The sequence below is a fragment of the Helianthus annuus genome, chromosome 1 (genome assembly GCF_002127325.2).
Source record: "Helianthus annuus cultivar XRQ/B chromosome 1, HanXRQr2.0-SUNRISE, whole genome shotgun sequence".
Classification (NCBI taxonomy): domain Eukaryota; kingdom Viridiplantae; phylum Streptophyta; class Magnoliopsida; order Asterales; family Asteraceae; genus Helianthus; species Helianthus annuus.
In genome coordinates, this window is record NC_035433.2 from 105792055 (window position 1) to 105811843 (window position 19789).

General features: G+C 39.1%; 1 protein-coding gene across 1 annotated transcript; it reads right to left on the minus strand.

The window, feature by feature from the left end:
- Positions 1–8409: 8409 nt before the first annotated feature.
- On the minus strand, positions 8410–18258 carry LOC110873382 (clustered mitochondria protein). Its single transcript, XM_022122305.2, has 29 exons — positions 18098–18258; positions 17452–17712; positions 16791–16852; positions 16515–16704; positions 15982–16122; positions 15741–15900; positions 15449–15642; positions 15264–15365; positions 15038–15173; positions 14603–14731; positions 14162–14510; positions 13935–14039; positions 13239–13357; positions 13018–13126; positions 12789–12929; positions 12558–12686; positions 12266–12436; positions 12079–12165; positions 11855–11992; positions 10875–11018; positions 10725–10793; positions 10427–10585; positions 10240–10296; positions 10097–10137; positions 9889–10008; positions 9473–9782; positions 9283–9390; positions 9121–9192; positions 8410–9037 (listed from the first exon to the last, which is right to left on the minus strand). The coding sequence occupies exons 2-29, from the start codon at positions 17693–17695 to the stop codon at positions 8645–8647; spliced, it is 4179 nt and encodes a 1392-aa protein (XP_021977997.1). The 5' UTR covers positions 17696–17712; positions 18098–18258; the 3' UTR covers positions 8410–8644.
- Between the last annotated feature and the right edge of the window lie 1531 nt (positions 18259–19789).

Below are 19789 nucleotides of genomic sequence, written 5' to 3' on the forward strand. Positions count from 1 at the left end.
CCCCGCTGACAAAACCTTTTTCAAACATGTTTCAGGTGATCTGTGTGATGCAGGAAAAGTGCAGTAAAGCACTACAAGCTCAGAGAAGTGGCTCAGTGTGAATAAATAAATAAAACATGTTTTGGAAAATAATGATTTCTGGGTGAAATCAACTGATGGTAAATTATGGGAATTTATCCCTAAAACTTTGTATAATATATTAAACAAGCATTTTTACGGTGCAAAGATCCTGTAATAAAAGACTTCCGCTGCCACATAAATCAGATACCACGGGTACCACTGGACTGCTCGCGGCTCCCGATTCCATCCAGGGTGGGTCGGGGGTCACGACAATTGACCTGGCGTAGGGGTACCGAAGGATTCTGCAAAATTTCGATGCGTATCTCCTTTGTCGGGTGTTGGAAGCTGGTGGATGCAAGTTTTGAGAGTGCATTTGCGGATTTGTTTTCACTTCTGTTAATATGTCAGATATTGAATGAAGTGAACTTTGATATTAGTTGCAGGGCTTGCTCAAGGTAGAGGATCATGATATCCCCCTTTGCGGCATAATCGCCGCGTATCTGCCCTGCAACCAACAAAGAGTCGACGTGTGCTTCCAAATGTTGCTCGCCGAGTTTGACTGCTAAACGTAGTCCTGCCAGTAAAGCCTCATATTCTGCCTCGTTATTTGTGCTTTTAAAATCGAGGCGGATTGCATATGTAAGTTCTTGGCCATCAGGGCTGACGAGTCGCAGACCTGCGCCTGCACCTTCCTCGTTGGAGGCACCATCAGTAAAAAGTGCCCATTTTTCCGAGGAAGATGGTGCTGGTGTAGGATTTTGTGCTTCTTCGCATTCTTGAATGCGATTGGCCGGTACCTCGGCGACGAAATCAGCTAAGACTTGGCCTTTGATTGCGGGGCGCGGTTTATAGTTCAGCGTGTGCACGCCCAGCTCGATTGCCCATTTTTCTAATCTCCCAGAAATGTCAGGTTTGGATAAAATCGGGCCGATCCTGTAATTGGTTAGCACCGTGATGACATGGTTCGTGAAGTAGCGTCGCAACCGTCGTGATGCGTGCACTAGTGCTAATACCAATTTTTCCATTATTGAGTACCTTGTTTCTGGGTCATTGAGCATCTTGCTGATGTAATAGATGGGTGTTTGAACCCCCTCGCGCTCCACTATCAGTACCGCACCTACCGCGTTGTCTGCGGCAGATAAGTATAATATGAGTGGTTCACCCTTGCGTGGTGTGGTTAGAGTTGGGAGTTGTATCAAACACTCCTTCATTTCCCGGAAAGCATTTTCGGCCTCTGCGGTCCACTGGAATTTTTCTTTCTTTAAACAGTTCCGCAGGGTTTTGATGAAAGGATATGACTTAGCTGCATGGTTGGCTAAGAAGCTATTCAGTGCGGCTAACCTGCCGGCCAGCCGTTACATTTCTTTCATCGTTGAAGGCGACGGCATGTGCTCGATCGCCTGAACTTTCTCCGGGTTTACCTTGAATCCATCTTTGGTCACGATGAATCCAAGGAATTTGCCTTCTTCCATTCCAAACGAGCATTTCCCTGGATTGAGCTTTATGTTAACGCTTCGCAGAGTTTGGAATGTACGTTCAATATCAGTGAGCATGGTATCTTCCTCCATGCTCATGACGACTAGGTCGTCCATGTAGATTTCGACACTTTTGCTTATTTGCCCGCGGAAAGTGTCGTTCATCAGTTTTTGATAGGTTACGCCCGCGTTGCGCAATCCAAACGGCATTTTTGTATAACAGTAATTCCCGGTGGGAGTGCGGAATGCCGTTTTGTCTTCATCCTCGACTGCCATCTGTACTTGGTGGTAGCCTTTATAACAATCGAGGAAACACTTCCATCTGAAAGGTGCGAGGTTATCGACTTTTTCGTCGATTTCCGGAAGTGCGTAACAATCCTTGGGACAGGCTTTATTGAGGTCTTTGTAATCGACGCACATGCGCCAGCCCCCGGATGGTTTCTCTACCATGACCGGGTTGGATAACCAAGTCTGGTATTTAACTTCCCGCAGGATGCCTGCGGAGAGCTGTTCTTCCACCTGCTCATGCATCGCCTGGTTTTTGGCGGATTCAAGGTGGCGTTGGCCTTAGATCACCGGCTTAATACCTGGCATGGTATTTAAGCAATGTTGCGCGATTTCACGCGGGACCCCAGTCATGTCGGCGGGTGTCCACGCGAAAATGTCTTGGTTCCTGAAGAGAAACTGCTTCAGGTGCGCTTTGGTGTTAGCGGACAAGGCGTGGCCCAACGTAACCTTTTGTTCTAGGTATCTCGCATTGAGAACCCATTTTTATGGTTGGTTGTTGGGGGTAGGCCTTGCTATCTTGGTCGGACGTATGTCATCCGACATCATGACGTCTCTGCGCGCGTAGATTATCGCGACCCCCGTTTCGGTTGGGAAACCGACAGCAGAGTGGGGTACGGACGTAATCATATTAAAATCATCTTGGGATTCTCTCACAAGGAGTACGTCATATTTGGAGGTATGAGGTAAAACCATGAAGTTTACCTCTTCTGTTCGTGTGTGCCTCCCACTGGTAAGGCGCACGGGGAACATAATTTGGCCCAGGGGAAAGACAGTTTCTCCTACGAACCCGGCCAACGGGTAGTCCACTGCTTGCAACCGATCTTTGTCGTCCTGATCGAACTGGTTGAAGCATTACTCATAGATGATATCAGAATTACTGCCCGGCTCAATGAATATACGCTCGGTGCAGTAATGAGCCAGCTGGCCTGTAATAACGACGGCGCGTCTGTCGCGTGGGCCGCCTCAGACTTTTGGAAAGACGACTTGCTCGTCTTTCCAGTCATTGTCCGGTCTTCTTGCCGCCTTGTGCGGCCTACCTTTACCTCCGTTGATCATGTGGGTGGAGGCCACGTACATGGTCCTCTTCCCTGAGGAGGTGCTTTCGCCATGAGGGGTGATGCGCTTGGTGGGTTTTTGTCCACCTGGCAAAAGATGTTGCAGTTTCCCCTCTTTTAAGGCTCGCTCAATCTCCAGCCGAAGACTGATGCAGTTGTTTGTGGTGTGGCCCGAGTCCTTGTGGTACTCACAATAGAGTGTGAGATCCTGATTTTTCTTGGACTTCATTGGTTGGGCCGGTCGCAAGAGTTGTGCGTCCGTAAGAAGGACTTCGCTTGGCGACGCAGTGATTTCGGTCCAGTTGCGGTCCCGAGAATCTTTCTTTGGCGCCTGGTTGTCCCGTTGAGGATTGTGGTTCCTTGGGTCAAACGGGTTGGTCCGCGGGAAGTATGGTTTGGAAATATCGCGATTTCCAACGTCCAGGTTGCGTTTATTGTTACGCTTGGACCCCTAGTGGGAGGTTTCGGCTTGGGCTGTGCCTTTGCCATATGCGGTTCGAGGGACCGCTGCGTCTGGGCGTATGTCTTGACTGCGGCCATGACATCTTCCCATTTTTTAGGCAAGCCCTCCTTGCCAGAGATGGTCATAACCATCTGCCTGTCCCTAACGGCCTTGATGAAATGGTTTCGTGCCATTTGGTCTTGCACGTCACCTATCTCTAGGCACTCTTTATTGTACCGGACGACGAATGCTTCTAGAGATTCGTCGTCCCTGCGCCAGATATTCATGACGTCTAACGAATCACGTACGTGACGTCGTTGCTGGCTGAAATGAGCGAGGAACTTTGCATACAGATCCTCGAATGAGGCCAGTGATCCCACTGGCAAAGAATCGAACCAAGCCCTGGCCAGACCCATAAGGGTCTGGGGGAAAAAATTGCAACAAGTGGGTTCATCCCATTGGCCGTTGCACCCTGCGCCCATGAAAACGTTAATGTGGTCGTCCGGGTCGGACGAACCGTTGTATTTCCCAACGTTGAATGGGAATTTTGTTGTGGTGACATGGGCGTGGGCAATTCGCGGGGCGAATTTGGAGTTTTCGGCTGCAGCTTTCGGCCTGTAGGGCTGGTTCTCAGGGCGTTTTGCAGCCCTGAGGTATGTGTTGCGTGAATGAGTGGGAGGTATATAGTTGCGTCCTCCCGGTCTGCTGCTGGTGTCGTGCGAATCTCCGCAGTATGTATGGTCGTCCGGGTCGGTACGTCATAACCCTCATACTGGGGCAGCGGTCCCAGCCGGCTTTGGATGCCGAAACTGCGGTGGACTGTGGATTGCCGCCTGTTAACGCCTTGAGGGCCCAGGCGGCTCTGTATTGGGCCCCTGGTGCGGGACCCATATGAGGAATCATCCTCATTTATTGTGCGGACCTCACAGCAAGAGGATCCGCGGTCCTCATGTCTGCTTCTGGAAGCTAGACGTGAGGGTGCCCTGCCGTCGTATTGTAAAATACGACCAGTAGATGTGTGCGGTGCCGGGGTAGGCCCGGCATGTATTTGCGCCTCAGCGTAAGCTCGGTTATATGTTGTGGCCAGCAGGGCGGCCTGCTGGTCATACCAGGTGTGAGGGTCCATGTCCGGAGGAATCACAGATGCGTACTGTGATAGGTCGTGTCCGAACGTTAGGGATGGACCCCTTTGCGTGGAGGTGCCAATGTGGCCCGGATTTGGGTCTGGGAAGTGTCCCCGCATTCCCTGGGTTGGTGGGGAGTAGATTATCCCCGGTAGTGTTGTTTTGGTGATCAGCAATGATTTTTTGAGAGGGAGAAGGATGGTTGAAAAAGTGCTAAAGAGTAGCGGTGGGCGCCAATGATGAAACAATGGTTAACCGGGCAGGGTTAACTCACTGGTCTCGTCAAGAAGGGTTAATCCCTTCCTCTCGAGGATCGCTGGCTGGATCACCGGTGGGTTGATCTCCTGCACAAGGAAACAAACCGTGACTCGTAACAAGGAGGATGGGGTGGGGGGTGCTCCTTGTTACCACTCTCCGGTGTGAGAATCAGTAGTCTGCTTGGGAAGCAAAGTATGATAGTAGTAGTAGTGAGAGACCTGTGAAGATATACCTCAAACCTGGTTTGGGGTTGGTATTTATAGCCGAGGAGTGAAGGAGGAGGTGGATGGACAGACTGACGACATGCTGCACCTTTGCAGGTGTGTCAGGCATGTCGGTTGTGGAGGTGAGGCCACGTCAGCCTGTCGCTTACGTAGATCTGACAGGCGGCTGTCATTGATGCTACTTGCTCTGTGGTGTCAGTCCCACTTGCTGAGTAGACAGGATGCGGTGCAGGCCGCATCGCTGTTCGCGGTAGCTGTAGATGTTCTCGCTTCTTACTCTTGTGATCAAGAAATACGCGAGATGCGGTGTTGGGCCGCATCGTCGCCTGTGGTGACTGTCACTGTTATCCAACTTCCTTGTATTGATAGACGTGTTCACTGGACGCGGTGCTAGGCCGCATCGCTGTGAATACTTCCGTTTTCATACATCAGATGTGATGTTATGCCGCATCAGTCTACCGCTCTCATATCCCAGGTAAGTCATCCTCTATCAATGGGCAGTTTGGATTCAACCCTTGTGTCTGTGCGTTTCCGCACGGACATAGGTAGGTTGTTAGCTAGTGGGGGTTTTGATAAGGGTAATGATCACTCGCGGTCATGCTGATGCGAGATCTGGGACCATACCCCTTCACTAATTATATATTTATATAAATTAATATACATAATAATATAATATATGTAACGGGTTTAAATTTTTACTAATATAGTTTTTTAATAACTTACATTCGTTAGCTTTCAAAAAACTAAATGCATAATTATTTTTAATATTTTTCTTGGTGTTCCGGTATAACTTTTATTGAAACGGGGTTGTGTTCGAAATAAAGTTTTTTTATATCGTAGACTATATCAAATGTCAGTGTCGTACCGGTATCGGTATTATTGAAACTAGTGCCATTATTCGTTCTGATTGTCAGTATGGTACCGATAACGAAACAAATCAACCCGATGTCGGCCGAATAGTGTCGGTACCGGTATTTATATTTGTTATAATTTTTTTAATGATGTAAAACACGAGTAGATATCCTTTGGCATATCACGATTTTTTTTTTTTTTTTTGGTTTTCAGTTATTATAACGAGTGTCACACACTAGTTTTAAATGAAGTAAGACATAAAATAGTGAGATGTAATTACGCATCTATAATTAAAAATTTGTTTATTTAATAATAGTTTTTATTGAAACATACATTTTCACGTGACTTTATAACATAACGTTTTATTTTTATTTTTTTTTATTACAATTCAAAATCACCTCTCAAGGACATAAAGTATCGGTTTAGGAGGTAATACTGTGACATTTATACATTTATACAATATAAATTAGCAACTATTTTGTGTATTAGGAGGTGTACTCCTAGCTTAGGGTGTGTTTCAAAAAAAAAATTGATTTTTCACTTTTAACCCAAGCATTTTCATATTTTGTATTTTAACCTCTTTTAATTTTTTTTACTTTAAACACAAAGTTTTTCATCTTTTTTAATTTAACCCAACACTTTATTATATACAACTTTGGTCCCTCATTTTTTGCGAGTTAACACGTTGTAGCGTGCATGCGAGGTTCAACGTTTTTTGCTCTATTTTTTCGAATTTGATAGGCCCGTCGTAACGTGTCCATTTTTCCCCTTTTGACAAGTTCGCCGCAACGGGCGGGTCCTTGATCGACTAAGTTATTATTTTCTACGTTTTACGTTTCTGTTTAATTTCTTTGCATTAACACACTGTAACGGGTGTGCGTGGTTCAACGATTTTAAGTCTGCTTTTCGTTCTGTGTAATTTTTTCCGTTTTATCTATTTTATTTTTACGAGTTTTTCCGATGTTGGGAGTCGATGCCGGTGTGGCATTGGTGCTACTTGGCATGGTTTTACGAACGTTTTTAACCTATTAAATTTTTTACTGTGTTTTTCGTTCTGTGTAATTTTTTCAGTTTACCCTTATACTTTCTTTACTTAAAAACTATTATTTACGTGCATGTTTTATGTACAGGTACGTATAAATATGATTTGTTATACATTTCGACGTAAACTTTTTTTATAAACAACTCTAGGTCAAATATAATACGTTTTCGTTTAAAGAAACTATTTTTACGTGCATATTTTTATGTACGTTTCGGTATAAATTTAAGTTGTTCTACGTTTCGACATAAACTTTTTTGGGAAATGATTCAGGTCAAATATAATATGTTTATGTGTTTATTTTATGTATGTTTCGTCAAGTTTGTTTCGAACCGAGTGGAGTCAAATTATAGTTTCTTTTTTTCCCTTTTATTCGAAAGCTCTAATTAATCCCTTTCGATTACATGTGTCAGATTTTCCTTTATACAAGTTACGTTTTTTATGTACGAGTTGGGTCACACATAATACGTTATAATTGTTTGATATGAATTTGATTTACTTTACGTTTGATCCAATCACAATGCTTATACAAGTTACATTGAGTTCAACTGGATACGTCGAAATATGTGGTTTCATGTGGTTAAATGTTAATGCATCGTATAATGTTTGGACTAATCCATTCAATGTTTATGATGTACCCGCGCCGCAACGCGGACGGGTCTTAATCCTAGTTTATATAAAAATAGTTCTCTTTTAGAAATTAAAAAAAAAATTAACGGCTAAAATCACACCAAATCTACCTTTAACAGGGCTCGAACTCTTGACCTCAATGTCAATGAAAGCAACACCTTAACCCAACTAGCTTTGCCAATTGAATCCAACTCGTCACCCCTAGAAATTCAGATCATTAATTCATGATCTATGTAATGTTTATGGATATGAACTAGTATTAAGCCCCTTCGCATTGTGGTGGGGGCGTAAACCCATGCTAGATAGCGCCAATGTCACACCACTGTCAAGGACCACCAATACTAAAGTTGCAGCGTGTTAATGCGAAGAAATTAGACCGAAACATAAAACAATGAAAATAATAACTAAATCGATTTAGGGCCCACGCATTGCGACAGACCAGTTGAACGGTAAAAAAAATAGGCGATGTGAAAACGTTAACCCACACACGCACATTGCGTCGTGTTAACTCGCAAACTTTTGAACGAAGCGTAAAACAAAAGGATTGCAAAATATGAAAGGTACAGGGGACTAAAGTTGAAAGTAAAAAAGTTGTGAGGTTAAATTGCAAAAAAAGGAACTTTCGGGTTATAAGTAAAAAAGTCAAATAGTTAAGGGTTAAAAATGTAATATCAAATACTTTTGGAAAACGAACCTAAGCCTTAAGTATAACCTTTCTACGCATAAAGATGTTGCAAATTTATAGCATGGAATGTCTATGTAAAACTTTGTTAGGTTATTTACTTTTATGACATTTACTAAAATTGTATTTCAAATACAATTATATTTTGAGATATAGAAATAGAGATTAGTTGCATGACGCACAGGACCAATGTGCCGCACCGTGGTGCAGCAAAGGAAAAGGGACCAGCACGGTCTTCCCCGCGCACCCACGGGGCACGTGTGCCTCCCCGCACCCCATATTGTAACCACAACATACATTGTTCAATCCAAAAACCTTGTGAAGTTTTACATCCACCAAAATTACAACTGTAAACACTAGATGCCTCGTACTATAGTTTTATGGCCAGTAATTATTAAAAAAAGAATGAACCTCTCAAATCCCAACACAATTAACTCAATACTTCCGGGAACAAAAAGCCCCGCCCACGAGAGCTAGTTTTAGTAAACGTTAGAAAATCAAATCAAAAACCGACTTTACTTCTGCTCCTTTTTCTTTGAGTCCAAGGCGGCTAACCCTGCACCTAACCCAACCGGTGCTTGACCTTGTTGTTCTGCTTTTGCCGCCTCCCCTGGGTTTGCAGCAGCATTGGTGTCTTCACTGGCGGCGTTTTCTGGTGTTATGCCGGAGCTTATCATGTTGAAAAGTTGGGTGAGCGGCGGTACAGCCTGAACAGGAACACCGTGTGGCCGGATTAACAGACCCCTGGCGGCAGCTTTTTTCCTTGCTTCCGCTACAGCACGGGCAGATCTCTCATCAACTCCCCTACCACCTCGAGCAAAGTTTTCACCACCAACAGCACTATTGCCGCCGCTACCTGAAGCTCCACCAGATGCCGCTTGGAATGCTTGTATCAAATCAGGGTGAGCCTGTAGAAACGAATACCATAGTTTAACAAAACAATATTCAAAAAAATTGACTTTAAATTAAATGATCTCGATTTTAAACAAACCTTTAGAAGATCAATTGCTGCTTGAGCAGAAACCGCATTTACAGCTTGTCCTTTCTGCTTTTGTGCATTCATCTATTGTCATAGTACCACAAAACAAATTAAAAAAATAATAATAATTAATTATAAAGTTAAATAAACAAATAATAATTGATAATTAGTTACCTGCGCTTCCCGCACTTTAAAAGTTTTCATCCAATTCTCCGAGTCTCGAGTCCTCGAATCATCCTCTCCGAGCTGCTTCACAAGTATGTCATACGTCTTCTTTTCATGCTGTTAAAACGACAATTCATTAGCCGCATATTAATATAACAATTATATATCATTTTTTTAACCGTTAATAAAAAGCACATGCCTGATGAGAGAGCTTGTAAGCACCAACACAGTTAAACGCAATAGCAAGTGCATGATAGCAGACAGCCGTTTGAATATGTTCTTCACCCAAAAGCCTCTCATTCTTTTTTAACGCTTCTTGTAAATAACGAAGAGCCGTATTCATCTTTCCAATATCTTGGTACATCATTGCAACGTTAATGTAAGTTGCAGCAACGTCAGGATGATCGGGGCCCGAAGATAAGCTTAACAGGAGCAGAGCACGGGACATGTGTCTTAACGCGAGCTCTGATTGGTTGAGCCCGTGATAAAACAGGGCCATGTTTCCGTAGCTGTAAAAAACGGGAAAGTAATATTGAAGTCACTTTACAAGCACATGCCTTTTGTAATAAAAAAGTGATGGCTTATTTTTTTTAATAATATAATGATGAACCGTACCTGTGAGCTGTGTCGGGGTGATCAAGACCGAGACATCGTTCGTTTATAATAAGTTCTTTGTGCTGTTGCATGATGGCTGCAGCCATGTCTCCAGCATGATAAAGAACCATCGCAAGGTAACTATTGAAAAAATACATTTAATCGTTAGTTATTTCATGAAATATCAACACAAGATTCATTATTACTAATTTCAAGTACAGAACCATACCGGCAGCAATTAGCGACTTCACGATGCATTGGACCAGTGACCTGTATTTTATAATTGAATAAAGATTAAAAAAAACATTTAAATTGATTTAAAATTAATATTCCAACTTGCATACCCGAGACAAGAAGGATCGAAACACATACCTGCTGAAGTATTGTAAACGCTTCGGTAAATAAAGTGTACGCTTCATTAAGCATTCCCTGCAAGTACGTGACAACCGATTATACAAGGGATAATCACTCATATAAACATCATAGCATAATATTTTTACTGGTTAGTGGTTTCCTTTGAAATATATGATTCCACAGTATGATAATGAACATTACAAACCTCTGCCAGCTGGACCTTTCCGGTTTCCACCAGCTCCTTTGCTTCTTGACATACGGGTATCGAATGCTTTACTACGGGTTGAAGATTTAATATATCCGATGTTTGGAATGGTGTTGCGGCACTAAGATCATACTTTTTGGCAGCTATGGCTACTCCCACCTGTAAAACAACAATTTAACTAATCAGTTTTTATGATTATCAAATAAAATATAAATATACATACATACATATATATATATATATATGTAAGATATACCCATTTAAAATACTTAAAATACAGAAAAACTATAGTAATTACCTTCAAGCAAAGGTTACGAATAACTGAAATCTTTTTCACACGTGACCTCGCGTCCTCTGGCAATTCAAACTGCAAATGAAAAATTATTAAGAAAAAAATATTCGAGTAAGAGATTAAAAAATTAATATAAACACGACAAGTTTATGTTACCTGGTATTTAACTTTTGCGAATTCAAGGATGTTAGACCACAAGCTTTCAGAAGTGAGATTCATGCAAGACGCTTGTTTTTTAGTAGCAACACCACCAGCCTTTGACCTTGAGTGCCCCTTTGTCGATTTTCCCGCAACAACATCCTGTTTTGTTACAAGACGCCATTAATTAGTATCATGGAAACTCATTTTATATATTTTACTTAATTTCAGGTCCCATTTACGTTAGAACTAGGGGTGTGCACAGTTCGGTTTTATGCTAAAACCGAAAGCAAAATGTTCGGTTTTCGGTTTTTGAAAACCGTTCGGTTTCGATTTTTTCGATTTTAGCAACGGTTCGGTTCGGTTTTTGGAACACAATTACGTAAGATTCAACAATAAAAAAATTTAAACCAAGATTTAAGAATTTTCCTTGGATGTTTACATTTAAGTTATTATATTTTACCTCTTCAACTAATATTGTTCACATAAACCTAACCTTCTAATCTATTTTTCAGTTTCTCCAAAGTTGTTATTAAGACATTTCTTTTATAATACTTTGAAAATAATTTAATTTTATGTTAAACTTTGTTATTTCTTGTAGGCAATGGGTAAATCAGTTCAAAGATAATTAAACATGTTAATGTTCTTAACATTCAAGAATAAAACTAATAATTCCTAAATTAATATATACAAAACATTAAAAATGATTTTTTAGGTTATTCGGTTCGGGTTTTTTCGGTTTTTATAAAATGCAAAACCGTAACCAAACCGTAAATTTCGGTTCGGTTATTTTCAAGTTTTTTGTACGGTTTGGTTAAATCGTTTTTTTTTTTTCAGTTTCGGTTCGGTTTTTTCTGTTTTCTGCTTATCCTTGGTTAGAAAAACTGGGACCTCCACAATTTGGAGAATGAAGTAGAACATAACTCATTAGATCACTAAATAAAGTGCTAATCGCAAAAGTAAAAATCCAGAAAGCTAAAAATGGATTAACTGTTCACCTTTTTCTGATTTTTGGACTGTGTATTGTTATTACCAACACCTTTTCCGGAAGCTGTTTGGCAATCTCCGAACAGACAGTTAAAGAAATGAGCAATTGCGTGTCCAATATCATGATCCGCTGTATCTCTCAACACGTCCTGTATAACAAAAAATGTTAAGCCATTTAAAGACCAATAAATAGAAACAACAGAAATTAAATAAATATAACGATCGTTAGACTGACCTTGAGGATGTGTTTGGCACATCTAACAATAATCTCGTTAGAGCAAAGATCCCATAAATGCGGCAAGTTCTTCGTACCGTCAGCTACCTGTGAATATTCCAAAAATTCATCAGAAAAGAAAACTAGTAAACTGTCATCATGATATAACATTATTAAAATTATTTTAAAGTTTGTTGAATTATCTTACTTTGCCGATATAACGAACGTTAATTCCATGTGCATGTAGGGCTTCAGTGAGAGTTTGACCATCCATTGGTGAAACTTCGAGGGTGCAAAGATCTTGAATGAACTTTGGAAGCACGGTGCCTTTCAGATACGAACTCACTTTCCGTACACTTTCTTCATCAGCAGCAATTTCCTGTTAATATTAAAAAAAAACAAGTCCGATTGGGGTAAAGATGTATAAATGCAGTTAAATATCATTATTAATATTATTACAATAATAATACATTTAGGAGATTGTATGCTTAAATAATTACCTCGGGGGTCCCAGCCAATTTGAATTCAGTAAACACATTAGGGTTAAACCGTATATCCTCAGTTTTATCTGCCACGTCAGCAGGCTTAGAACCAGATTCTTCAACAACCGTCTTATCTTCTGATTCATTCTGCACAAAAAATAGAAAGATACAAGTATTTACACAAATTATTGCAATTACGTTACCATCAACATTATTGCAAACATATAGTAGGTTTAAAATGTGCTTTACCGGGTTAGTATCAGATGTTTCGGGTATTTTGGCAGGCTCCGCTTGATTTACTTGTTCAACATTATCATCCTTCGAAGAATCTACAGATTTAGGTGCATCCTCTGGCTCACGTTTGGATTTTGAATTCTTTGCTGCTTCAGCCTGCTCACATAGACCATACATTATTCACATACGTGACATAATTATTTAACAGTAATTTTTATTTTATATATATATATATATATATTACCTGGCAAAAGGCAGTAATTAACTCAGGTCTCAGAATACAAAACTTGGAATTTGGTCCAGTGTAGTTTGCATCACGAGGAGTGACTCGCATCAGGTCCAAGAGGTAGTGCCTGCACAGAATAATTTTACATAAAAAATATATATCCAGTCAGCATATATAATAAAATTAAACAATATAGGAAAGGAATCAATCGTGTGTTGAGTATAGTAAACGGAAATCACCTATCATCACTTCCAACAATGCCCTTGCATTCAACAGGTGCGGCTATTTGGAAAACATTTCCTGATCCATCAAGAACCGTGTGTTCTTTCACACGCAGGCGTTTCGAAGCTTCCAATACCTAATGTTAGATTTTAAGCACATGTTATATCAAACATGTAAATAAAAAGCTAAAACACAATTAATGCAGATAGATATAGAAATTTTTTTTAATCAAATTACATGTATTAAAAAATACATTATAGTACACGGATGGTCCATGTGGTTAACCAAAAATTTGGGTTTGGTCCCTGGCTTTTTAAAAGTACACGGATGGTCCCTGTAGTTTGCACATTGTAATGCATTTAGTCCCCAGCTAGGCAGCTAACAAATCTAATAGTTTCAGCAGGTCCAAGTTAGGGACTATATGTGTTACAAAGTGCAAACCACAGGGATCACCCATGTACTTTTAGCAAAAGTTGGGGACTGGATGCGTTACAAAGTGCGAATCACACAGACCATCCGTGTATTTTTGAAAAGCTAGAGACCAAATCCAAAATTTTGGTCAACCACAGGGACCATCCTTGTACTTAACTCTAAAAAATAAAGAGTAAAGACAACGAAAAGACAGAATCGAAAAAAAATGAATATTTTTGCCTATATATATATATATATGTGTGTGTGTGTGTGTGTGTGTGTGTGTGTGTGTTATGACTGACCTTGGAATGGAAATCTTGATTCCAGGAAATCTTCTTTCCGTTGTCAACAGACCCATATAGAAGTGAATCCGATTTATCACCTTGTAAAATTCCCGGTAGAACACTCTGTTGGATGAAGATAGGGACACAAAATTAAAAACAAAAAAAAATATTCAAAGAATTAAAAAAAATATAGAATTTTCACTATCTCATGTAAATTTAGTGAAAACAAAAGAAAATTTGCATACCTGTGCTACTACTCTATGACCTCTATAGTCAACAATGGCCATAGCAAGATTATACAATCCAGGAACATCGGCTTCTTGGTAAGCTTTTGTGCCTTTCAGATCATTGTTGGAAGACGCATACGTGGCTTGTTCACTCTCTGCCAGCTGTACCTCCGACGGTGCGTCAGAAACCGATTCCACCACACCATTGACGTTCTGATTCTCCGAGGTTGCGGCACTAGATTTCTCACCGTTGACTTTAGATGACTTGGTCAACGTTTTCTCAGAGGAATCGGATGACTGCTTTCTGGATAACTGCTCGAGATCCGCATCAACAGCGAAACTGAAGAATATGTTGTTGTGAACATACCTACAACCAGATACAAAAGTTATACGTTTAATATAACAATCAAATAATCAGCTTTAAATATTAAAAATAATTGCAATTTTCATCCTGCTTACATGTGAAAGCATTCTGGATCAGTTGGATTAATTGGCGGGATGCATCGGCTAATGACTCCGATAGCACCGCTTATTGCAGCATCAACGAAATCAGAAGACACCTTATACAGAGCTCTATCTCTCAAAATCCTATATACAAAAATATCAGAATAAAAAACAAATAAACAATAAAAAAATACACTAAAAATAATTTTTTGTGGAATAACTAAAAAAGGGTAGGAGTCAAGTCCTCCAAAGTGTTTTTAAAGCATGCTATTAAAAAAATGTAACTTTTTGTGATCTTGAGCACACTAACGATTCACAAAGATTCAAACTTTAGAACAAAATGTGTTCAGGATCAACCAAGCCCGACCCGTTTGGAATTGTTGCCCAACACCGCGCATTTTGCTATATATAGATATAATTATATAAATTAACAGTTGAAAAACTATACACCTTTCTTGAGGGCTTGCATGCGGAAACTCTCTACAAGATTGTAGTTCCTCATTCCAGTCTCTTTGCATACCGATTAACTCACTCCCAAACGATAAAGAAAGTGAGTTTTCCGCTCTTGCTGCATCACGTCTATGATCTAAATAATGCAATCAAATCAAAATTAATAACAATTGCAGAAAAGTGAAAAACGACTAACAATGTATCGTAAAATACAAAAAAAAAATACCGGGAACAGGGTGCAATCCAAGCCACGAATTTGGGGGCAACAATGACTGGATGTTTTCAAACGGATGAGCGGATGCCTTTCGTTCCAACATTTCACGAAAAGCTAATGAAATAAAATCGCAACAAATATTAAGAAATGATAAAGTTAAGTAATCTTGGATATAAATGAGTAAGATAAACGGAAACCTTTCTTAAATTTGGAACTGATCTTTTGCAAGAGCCCGATAAGGGTAGTCGCTTCAGAAGCAGCCTTGGTCGGTTTCGGGTCAAGGGTATTTCCGGAACTTGAGTTAACGTAAAACGTGGTTGTGGTTCCGGTTATACAATACTTGCTCCCTTCCAGTGTCACCACATCCAGATAAATTAGGTCCCCAACAAGCCTGAACGTAATTTAAAAGAATAAAAATAAGAAATGATAATGCATGCCTACAATAAGATCATTAGAAATGTATAATAGTCAAGATAACAATTAACAAACCTTCTGTAGCTTGGAGGAGGGTTAAATGACGAAAAGACGATAGTTTCTACACATTTGATTTCTTTCGAAGGAGACGACAACAAGTTTGAAAGTGAACCGGAAACGTCCTCCATGAATCCTAGATTCTCGAGCTCCAAAACCTCAGTTTTTTTGGATTGATCTGTTTTTTTGATATTTTAAACAATAAGTAATCGAACAATTTAAATAATAATGAATAAAGGACATTTTCTGAGCAATAAACCTCCTGAATTTGCAGTTGCATTCTGCCCCATTTCATGTTGCAATGCAAGTGATGTTGATAATGAGGAGTGCAGTGTTGAAAGAGAAAGCAACTCTCGGGTACGGTGAACGTGGGCCCTGATAGATCTATCATCATAAAGCGCTGCAATATTTTCATTTAGTAAGTTCCAGATATATTTAAAAGATATATATACACACGCGCGCACACACACTAAATATTGCGAGAACCGTGAAAACGAATGAAAAAACCACGAGAACTTGGTCAAAAACAATTCAAATTCAATTTTTTTACACATTATCATTATTATTCAAATACAATGTTAGAAATTAAACTTACACGTTTAAATTTACATATATTCGTAAATAAAGAAAATTTACACATGTGTATGTTTGCCATTTACACATTTGATTGCTTTTTTTCATTCATTCTCACGATTCTTGCAATATACTTAGTGTTCTCAATATAACCCCCCCCCCTCCCCTGTATATATAGATATATATCAACTTAAGGGAAGTAAAAAGCGTGCAATATACCTGCAATCATTTCTAAAGAACAGCCTCCAGAGGTGATGTCAGCAACCTCAGAAATTTCATGGTAATCTTCTAAATGATGAGCGGAACCGTCCTTAGTGTGCAACAACAAGTCATAACAAGTAAAAAAGCACGTCTCAGGAGCATCAAGAAGGAATTGTCTCACATCCATAACAGAATCACTGGGACTTAACTGGAAAATTAATGAAACTTAATCAAACAAAGAATACGAATCACGGTAATAAAATTTATAACAAATCATGGTTAAAGATAGCATACTTGCAACTCTAGCTTCTCGCCAAATTGGGTTTTGACGGGAACAGGGAAAAGATGAATGTCACCTGCGTTAAAAAAAATACAAAATTTAATCTAAGAAAAGTAAAATCATGGAAAAAGGTATACCTCATTGAACAAATTATACTGAATATATCAATAAATACCAGACGGTGAGCAAAATCCAACTTGGGAAATCTTAATGAAACCCGAAAAAAACGGAGCAAAAACATCTATACTGCCGGAATTTGATGCACGAATAACGAAAGAAAAAAACCACGTCTAATTCAACATGCTAAAATATATATATTGCCTTATCCACAACTACGGAGTGTGTTTTTGTTTGTTTATTATTATTACAAGTCCTTCTATTCGTATGTAAACTTTTTTCATGTGTCAAAACTTTAAACGACAAGCACGTCAACATATATGATACGCACGTGCGTTTAGTCCCTTAGAGTTGTGGAAACAAAATATGTCTTAATTATCCTTTTATGCAAAACTATCCATACACACTATTATCTTCCCCCTATGTTCATAACATGGATAACAAAATCAAATATCACCCAAAGCTCAAATACTTCCAACATCAAATTTTCAAAAGAACAACTACCATATTACAAATACACTGACATGATTAAAAGCACAGTTATTAAAGAATCTTCACCTTGCTTAACCTGACTCTCCGAGCTCGCGTTTTCAGCCTCCTTGACCTCCGGTGTAGTAGCTTGTACCTCAGCCGAAGGCGGGACCCCATTAGCATCCACCTTCTGTTCTCCAACAGGATTCAAGCTCTCTTCAGGATGACCATTAGCCGAAACCACCGGTGCAACATTCGCAGCAGAAGGCGCAGCATTCGCAGCAGTCTGCGAACCTTTCTTGTTCCTCCCCCTGCTTGATTTCCCAGCCATATCTACTTCCCAATCACCTAAACCCCAACACACAAACAACACCAATATAAGCATATATATATAAGAATATATCAAAGTCAACATTTTTATTCAACATAAACCCATAAAATTATAAGATTCACGATTAAAATTATATAAAAACTGTTCTAAGAATCCATAACTGGTTCAAACAATGAGAAAAGTACATAACTAGCTAAACAAACAATAAAAATCAGATTTTTAATTAAAAAAAATCCAAAATTTACATCCAAGATTCACATACACACAAAACAGATACAAACCCTTAAATGATTAAGCTATTAAATACCAAAACCCCACAAAAATATAAGCAAAATCCTCTCAAATAAATGTTGATACGAAGATAAAAACCAAAATAAAGATTAGATTAAAAAGAAAACCCACCTGTATATGAATAAGACCGATTGAAATCGGCGGATAATACAGGAAATTGTTGAGAGTATGAAAAAGGGTTTAAGAGGAAAGGGTATGGAGGCTGTGGCGGCCGAGGACGAGCGTGTGGGTAGTGAGGGAGAGAGAGAAGCGTCTCAAATGTGTGGGTTTTATTTACATTTTTCGAAGGGTCAATATAGCTTGTTATATTGTTAACTCTTAGGTTATTTGCCACATGCTATATACAATTACAAATTTCTATTTAGTTTTTCAAAAATAGTACACTAGTTTTAAGTTTTTAATATTTTTCTTGATTAATGTGTGTAAAGTCCATAGGTAAAGTTAAATTGTTTGTGTTAAGGATGTGAATCGTGTTAGGTTGATGGGTTTTAAGTTTGTGTTTCATAGGCTGAAATCTTTAAATTAAACACTTTAAATTAAACATAACCTATATTTTTATTTATGTCAAAAACGTTAATGTTAACCAACACACACTCAAAGGTGTGTAACCCAAACATTAGGGCCGTTCCAACCTTTTTAGAGACCCTAAGCGAACTACGAAGTATGGGCCCTAATTTCGCCCATAAACTCTCCTCCAATCCCGATGGACCCGTCGCCATGGATGATTACCGTTACTTTTTTCATCTAGTGATAGCCTATAGCCTGGAAATTGAAAGCATGTTGTGATGGGAAGTGAGAACGATGATTGCAGCTGTATTTTAGAGGCTTTAGGCCGCTGAATAATGATGATTAGGTTGATGGTTGTTGCTATGTTGTAATAGCTGAAAATTAATGTGAAATTGCCTTTGAAACTGGGTCGTTTTTTGCTAAATAATATTTACTTTAGGTTTTCTTCGATGAAAAACTAGTTTAGTTTTGAAATAAACATATTTATTTGGGCCTAATATATATATATACTATATATAAAACTTTCTAAAAACTTAGAGGCCCTTATTTTATGGTGGCCCTAGGCCCGTGCCTAGCTTAGCAAGCCTATGGAGCCGGCCTACCAAACAACACATGTTTTAGTGTTTACCTATTTTCTTTAAACGAGCTTTTAGGATCGTGCTTTATGGCAGGATTGTTAAACCAAACAAAATAGACGTAGAAACGAAAAATCTCATGTTGCAAGGTGTTAACTCAACAAATTTAAACAACGAAAGAGAAGCCCCAAAAAATAAAAAACACAACCCAGATAATAATGTTTCTAAAATTGGATCGGTAATCGAATCGACCTCATTACGAGTATACTTGTTAGATCAGTCGGACCAGTCCAACTGGTTTAAGAACCGAATTTAATCACATGATTTAATAAATATATAGATACAATATTAAATGAACAAATTGTAATTCATATATAATAATTTAATAAATATATAGATACAAAATTAAAAGATACAAAATTAAAAGAACAAAATTGTAATTGTAATTATTAATTATATTTTAACTATCAAATTTTGATTCTGAGACAAGATTACTATTTAATTTTGTTACACACTTCACCCTTATACTTTTCTTCTTTTACAACCTTATCAAAAACTATTTTTTCATATCTTACCATAACACTTTTCCACTTTCACATTTGGTTTCTTAGACTTTTCATCTTTTATAAATTTGTTGTTTTACATTTCGGTCTAAATTTTGTGAGTTAGCATGCTACAACGCGCATGTGTGGTTCGGTATTTATACGGTTTTTTTGCGGTT